Below are 6,761 nucleotides of genomic sequence, written 5' to 3' on the forward strand. Positions count from 1 at the left end.
TTGCTCATGCTCTCTCTCCTGCTCCTGATTTGGACCTTGAGATTTCAATCCGGTGCTCCAATGTGGGTCTCTGTCTCCTTTCATCGCCTGATGAAGGTTAATATTCAGGAGGATGCCTATATGTTTTTCTTTGGGTTCACCTTCTTATTTAGCTTCTCTAGGATCACGAATTATAGGCTCAATGTCCTTTATTTATGGCTAGAAACCAAATATGAGTGAGTACATCCCCTGTTCCTCTTTTTGGGTCTGGCTCACCTCACTCAGGATAGTGTTTTCTACTTCCGTCCATTTGCATGCAAAATTCAGGAAGTCATTGTTTTTTACTGCTGAGTAGTACTCTAATATGTATATATTCCATACTTTCTTCATCCATTCTTCCATTGAAGGGCATCTAGGTTGTTTCCAGGTTCTGGCTATTACAAACAATGCTGCTATGAACATAGTTGAGCATATACTTTTGTTGTATGATAGGGCATCTCTTGGTATATTCCCAAGAGTGGTAGGTTGATCCCGAATTTCCTGAGAAACCGCCACACTGTTTTCCAAAGTGGTTGCACAAGTTTGCATTCCCACCAGCAATGGATGAGTGTACCCCTTTCTCCACAACCTCTCCAGCAAAGGCTATCATTGGTGTTTTTTATTTTAGCCATTCTGACAGGTGTAAGATGGTATCTTAAAGTTGTCTTGATTTGCATTTTCCTGATCGCTAAGGAAGTTGAGCATGACCTTAAATGTCTTTTGGCCATTCGAACTTCTTCTGTTGAGAATTCTCTGTTCAGCTCAGTGCCCCATTTTTTTTATATTTATTTATTTATTATGTATACAATATTCTGTCTGTGTGTATGCCTGAAGGCCAGAAGAGGGCGCCAGACCTCATTACAGATGGTTGTGAGCCACCATGTGGTTGCTGGGAATTGAACTCAGGACCTTTGGAAGAGCAGGCAATGCTCTTAACCACTGAGCCATCTCTCCAGCCCCAGTGCCCCATTTTTTAATTGGGTTGATTAGCCCTTTACGGTCTAGTTTCTTGAGTTCTTTATATATTTTGGAGATCAGACCTTTGTCAGTTGTGGGGTTGGTGAAGATCTTCTCCCAGTCAGTGGGTTCCCTTTTTGTCTTAGTGACAGTGTCCTTTGCTTTACAGAAGCTTCTCAGTCTCAGGAGGTCCCATTTGTTCAATGATGCCCTTAATGTCTGTGCTGCTGGGGTTGTACGTAGGAAGTGTTCTCCTGTGCCCATGTGTTGTAGAGTACTTCCCACTTTCTCTTCTATCAGGTTCAGTGTGTTCGGACTGATATTGAGGTCTTTAATCCATTTGGACTTGAGTTTTGAGCATGGTGATAGATATGGATCTATTTTCATTCTTCTACAGATTGACATCCAGTTTTGCCAGCACCATTTGTTGAAGATACTCTCTTTTTTCCATTGTATACTTTTAGCTCCTTTATCAAAAATCAGGTGTTCATAAGTTTGTGGGTTAAAGCCAGGGTCTTCTATTCGATTCCACTGGTCGACTTCTCTGTTTCTATGCCAATACCAAGCTGTTTTCAATACTGTAGCTCTGTAATAGAGTTTGAAGTCAGGGATGGTAATGTCTCCAGACAATCCTTTATTGTATAAGATTGTTTTGGCTATCCTGGGTTTTTTGTTTTTCCATATAAAGTTGATTATTGTCTTTTCCAGATCTGTGAAGAATTTTGATGGGGATTGCGTTGAATCTATAGATTGCTTTTGGTAGAATTGCCATTTTTACTATGTTGATCCTCCCAATCCAAGAGCAAGGGAGATCCTTCCATTTTCTGGTGTCCTCATCGATTTCTTTCTTCAAGGACTTAAAGTTCTTGTTAAATAGATCTTTCACTTCCTTGGTCAGAGTTACCCCAAGATATTTTATGCTGTTTGTGGCTATCGTGAAAGGTGATGTTTCTCTGATTTCCCTCTCTGCTTCCTTATCCTTAGTGTATAGGAAGGCAACTGATTTTTTGGAGTTGATCTTGTATCCTACCACATTCCCAAAGGTGTTTATCAGCTGTAGGAGTTCTTTGGTAGAGTTTTTGGGGTCGCTTATGTATACTATCATATCATCTGCAAATAACGAAAGCTTAACTTCTTCCTTTCCAATACGAATCCCTTTGATCCCCTTATGTTGTCTTATCGCTATTGCTAGAACTTCAAGCACTATGTTGAAGAGGTATGGAGAGAGTGGACAGCCTTGTCGTTTTCCTGATTTTAGTGGGATGGCTTTGAGTTTTTCTCCGTTTAATTTAATGTTAGCTGTCGGCTTGCTGTAAATAGCTTTTATTATATTTAGGTATGATCCTTTTATCCCTAATCTCTCCAAGACCTTCATCATAAAGGGGTGTTGAATTTTGTCGAATGCTTTTTCAGCATCCAATGAAATGATCATATGGTTTTTTTCTTTCAGTTTATTTATATGGTGGATTACATTGATAGATTTGCGTATGTTGAACCAGCCCTGCATCTCTGGGATGAAGCCTACTTGATCATAATGGATAATTTTTCTGATGTGTTCTTGGATTCGGTTTGCCAGTATTTTATTGAGAATTTTTGCATCTATGTTCATGAGTGAGATAGGCCTGTAATTCTCTTTCTTGGTTGGGTCTTTGTGTGGTTCTGGTATCAGGGTAACTGTAGCTTCATAAAAGGAATTTGGCAATGACTCTTCTGTTTCTATATTGTGAAATACATTAAGAAGTATAGGTATGGGCTGGAGAAATGGCTCAGTGGTTAAGAGCATTGCCTGCTCTTCCAAAGGTCCTGAGTTCAATTCCCAGCAACCACATGGTGGCTCACAACCATCTGTAAAGAGGTCTGGCGCCCTCTTCTGGCCTTCAGGCATACACACAGACAGAATACTGTATACATAATAAATAAATATTTAAAAAAAAAAAAAGAAAGCCGGGCGGTGGTGGTGCACGCCTTTAATCCCAGCACTCGGGAGGCAGAGGCAGGCGGATCTCTGTGAGTTCGAGACCAGCCTGGTCTACAAGAGCTAGTTCCAGGACAGGCTCCAAAACCACAGAGAAACCCTGTCTCGAAAAACCAAAAAAAAAAAAAAAAAAAAAAAGAAGAAGAAGAAGAAGTATAGGTATTAGCTCCTCTTGGAAGTTCTAGTAGAATTCTGCATTGAAACCGTCTGGTCCTGAGCTTTTTTTGGAAGGGAGATTTTTGATAACCGATTCTAATTCTTGACGACTAACAGGTCTATTTAGATCGTTCACCCGTTCTTGGTTTAGCTTTGGTATATGGTACTTATCCAAAAAAATGTCCATTTCTTTTGCATTTTCCAGTTTTGTGGCATACAGGCTTTTGTAGTAAGATCTAATGATTCTCTGAATTTCCTCTGTGTCTGTGGTTATGTCCCCCTTTTCATTTCTGATCTTATTTATTTGCGTGCTCTCTCTCTGTCGTTTAATTAGTTTGGATAGGGGTTTGTCGATCTTGTTGATTTTCTCCGAGAACCAACTTTTTGTTTCATTGATTCTTTGGACTGTTTTCTGTGTTTCTATTTTGTTGATTTCTACCCTCAGTTTGATTATTTCCAGTCTTCTACTCCTCCTGGGTGTGTCTGCTTCTTTTTTTTCTAGAGTTTTCAGGTGTGCTGTTAAGTCCCCAATGTATGCTTTCTCCGTTTTCTTTAAGTGGGCACTTAGTGCTATGAACTTTCCTCTGAGCACTGCTTTCATCGTGTCCCATAGGTTTGAGTATGTTGTCTCTTTATTTTCATTAAATTCAAGGAAGACTTTAATTTCTTTCTTAATTTCTTCCTTGACTCAGGTGTGGTTCAGTAGTTGACTGTTTTTTTTATTTATTTTTTTTATTTTGCTTTTATTTTTTTATGTTTGTTTTTTGTCAGTGCACAATTGTGATTTTTTTCTTAATCATCAATGTGTGTGACTTCAAAGATTATCAAGTTAGTAAAGTGATGTAAAAGTTTAGTAAACCTATATTCAAATTGAAGGGACAGGTTTTGCCCAAGGCAAATGTCAGATGTGTGCTGATATTCTTTTGGCAAAAGTTTTCCCATCTGCCAGTATGACAGTGTCCTGATTTTACTCCTTGAGATTTTCCTGAATACTGCCTTCCCTTGTGGGGTGAGTACAGAGAGATTCTGGCCTATATTTGAATAAAATTTCTATACATTTACCTAAATTTATGTTCTTAAGCACACACTCCCAATACAAAGTTGTATTCTTCTTAGCAGTAGTAACACACCTTTAACCCCAGGACTTGGGAGGCAGAGCTTCGCAGATCTCTGTGTGTTCGAGACATACCTGGTCTACAGAAGGAGTTCCAGGACAGCCAGAGCTACACAGTGAAACCCCCAACAAAGTTGTACTCTTTAAGTCTACTTTAGTCAGTCGGTCGCATAAGTTGATCTTCATAGAAATTGGTATTTCATACTCTCTTTAAACAGTGCTTACAGCATCTCCAAAATATCTAGAACAACATGACCAATGCCTGAAGCACATGGGCTGTCCCTCGGGGCTAGGTGTAGAAATGGCATTTCAGTGTTGCTTCTTTAAGGACTTACTCTGCTCTCTGGTCTTGGGACAGATCTGTGAGGTCCAGAGAGATCCAAAGCATCAGAGGTCCTCTTGTGGCTCTCCTCACCTGTCTTTGTTTCATGTGCATAGATGTAGGTGAACCCAAAATGCTTGTACATGATATACTTTGTATGTGATGTGTTCTAGGCACAGTGGGGGATTTAGATGAGGGCAGGAACTGCTTGGTGATGACAGCAGTGACTCGCTGCCTTAGTCCTGTGATTGGTACCAGTGTATTAAAAACTGAAGCCAAGTGAGCAGTTCACTGTGCACAGGGGACTTGTATGTTGGTTGTTTCAGGTGTTGGGGGTTGAAACTAGAGCCCTGTGCATGCTAGACTAAAATAGTGATGAGCTCAGAGTGTGAGTGTGCTCTGCCTTTGAGCTGTGTGCCCTGCTTGATAGAGAATAGCTGCCCTGTTGAGTAGCTTGCTCTGTCTGTCAGCCTTAGTTCTCAGTGTGGAGTTAAACAGGGAGGAAAATGCAGGTAACAAGCTCACAAATGTGTCTACAACTAGAGCTGTGGTGAGTGCCTCACCCCGCGCTGCCTTCTTACTCCGCAGCTGGACTTACAGATGTTGTGAAATGTTGCTGTCTAGCTGTCGTAACCCACCCGTCTGTCTTATAGGAGCAAGTGGTGATGAACTTGGACAGCAGGCTTCTGGTCTTCCCTTTGTATATCTGCTGTAACTTCCTGTACATATCACCAGAAAAAAGAACTGAAAGTCACCGTCACCCGGAAATCCCAGGAAACTGAAGGAAGCACTCCGTGGGAAGAGGAGCACTCTGAAAACTGTCAAGGGCAGCTTTAACGTCACAGCCTCCTGCGTTCACGTCCAAGGTGACTAACAGTGCTGGGCCCTTATGGACTTCATGGACGCTGCAGGGGATGTCCTCACCCGCATCACGTCTCTATGCACATGTGAAAACGTACTGTAAACTAAGGCAGTACCTGTCAAACCTTGTATGTTAAAAGGATATCAACTCTCGCTTTAATTTAGTAGCAGTAGAAAATTGCTTTCGATAAATTTCTCATTTCTTTGCAACAAAATATAGATTGAATTTTGAGCTTGAATTACCTGCCCGATGTAAGTGAGCTTCTCCTTTTCATCTGTAAATTTGTTCTGTTTTGTTAAGAGAATGCTAAGGGCATAGCTTGAATGGTCAGTTATAAATGCTCTTTCAGCTGGTGCCCTTAACGCCGTCTTTTAGGTTTTCAGTCGCTTGTTGAGACTTCTACTGAGTCTGAGACCTTCCAGTCTCGCCGCTTCCCATCAGATCCTTCTCGTGGTTTGGGAGACTAGGCTTAGGAACTGTTTCTGTTTCAGTTTTGTTTGTTTTTGTTTTTAATCTAAATTCGGGCATTTTTCATATTTTTTAAACTTTAACTTTCCTACAATTTTAAATGACAACAACAATCAGCTTTAGGACTTGAAATAAACTTGAATAAGGGAAATCGGTTTGATTCTGAGATATTCCTTCGCCTTATGTGCGCGGTCTTGTCTGACTTTCTGTGTTCTCTGTTATGAGTTATTTATGTAGAATACTGCATTTTCAAACATTTTGTGTTCTCTGATCGTTGGAATTTATCTTCAAATTTTAGTTGGGAATCTTGTTTCCTACTTAAGCTCAGGACTTTCTAACCTCTGAACTGAGTGCCTTTGAGTCAACATGCAAACGGATTCGTGGTGAATGTACAGGAGGAGCTGGAACAAAGCCTTCGTGCTAGAACAACCTATTTTTGTCAAGAATGAGATGTATGCTGTCATGATTTGTATACATTGGTTCTTTGTGTTTATTGCTATTTTGAAAATAGCCACTCTCATTTTCCTCCAGTCAGAGTAAGTGCTTTTGTGGTTGATGTATGTTTTAGTAGTTTTTTTTAAATTGGAATCATTTTTATGTATCTGTTCAAATAAAATGATCATTTGGAAAAGGAATACGCTTCTGTTTGAAGGTGGACTCGAAAACCTCACCTGAAACGAGGATTCTCTTTTCCTCTTAAAGTTCAGTTTTTTTCCCAAGTATTTGGTTCTTTGTGTTTATTTTGTTTTAAAGCAGAATTCTGTTAGAGATCAAGAGGAAAAACAACTGAACTGGAAGACTGAATCACAGTGGCTTCTGGGAAAAGGAGCTAGAGCAGCCTTGCTCTGAGGCAGAGGGCGCAAGGCAGGCTCACTGTGGGGTCTGCGGG

General features: G+C 40.4%; 1 protein-coding gene across 1 annotated transcript in view; it reads left to right on the forward strand.

The window, feature by feature from the left end:
- Gmcl1 (germ cell-less 1, spermatogenesis associated) overlaps positions 1–6,497 on the forward strand; it is a 48,425-nt gene extending 41,928 nt beyond the window's left edge. The window contains exon 14 of the mRNA XM_057786381.1: positions 5,196–6,497. Within this exon, the coding sequence (XP_057642364.1) occupies positions 5,196–5,324 (129 nt within the window). The 3' untranslated portion in view covers positions 5,325–6,497. The remainder of the gene's footprint in view (positions 1–5,195) is intronic.
- Positions 6,498–6,761: the final 264 nt, after the last annotated feature.

This window comes from Chionomys nivalis, chromosome 1, assembly GCF_950005125.1.
Source record: "Chionomys nivalis chromosome 1, mChiNiv1.1, whole genome shotgun sequence".
Lineage (NCBI taxonomy): Eukaryota > Metazoa > Chordata > Mammalia > Rodentia > Cricetidae > Chionomys > Chionomys nivalis.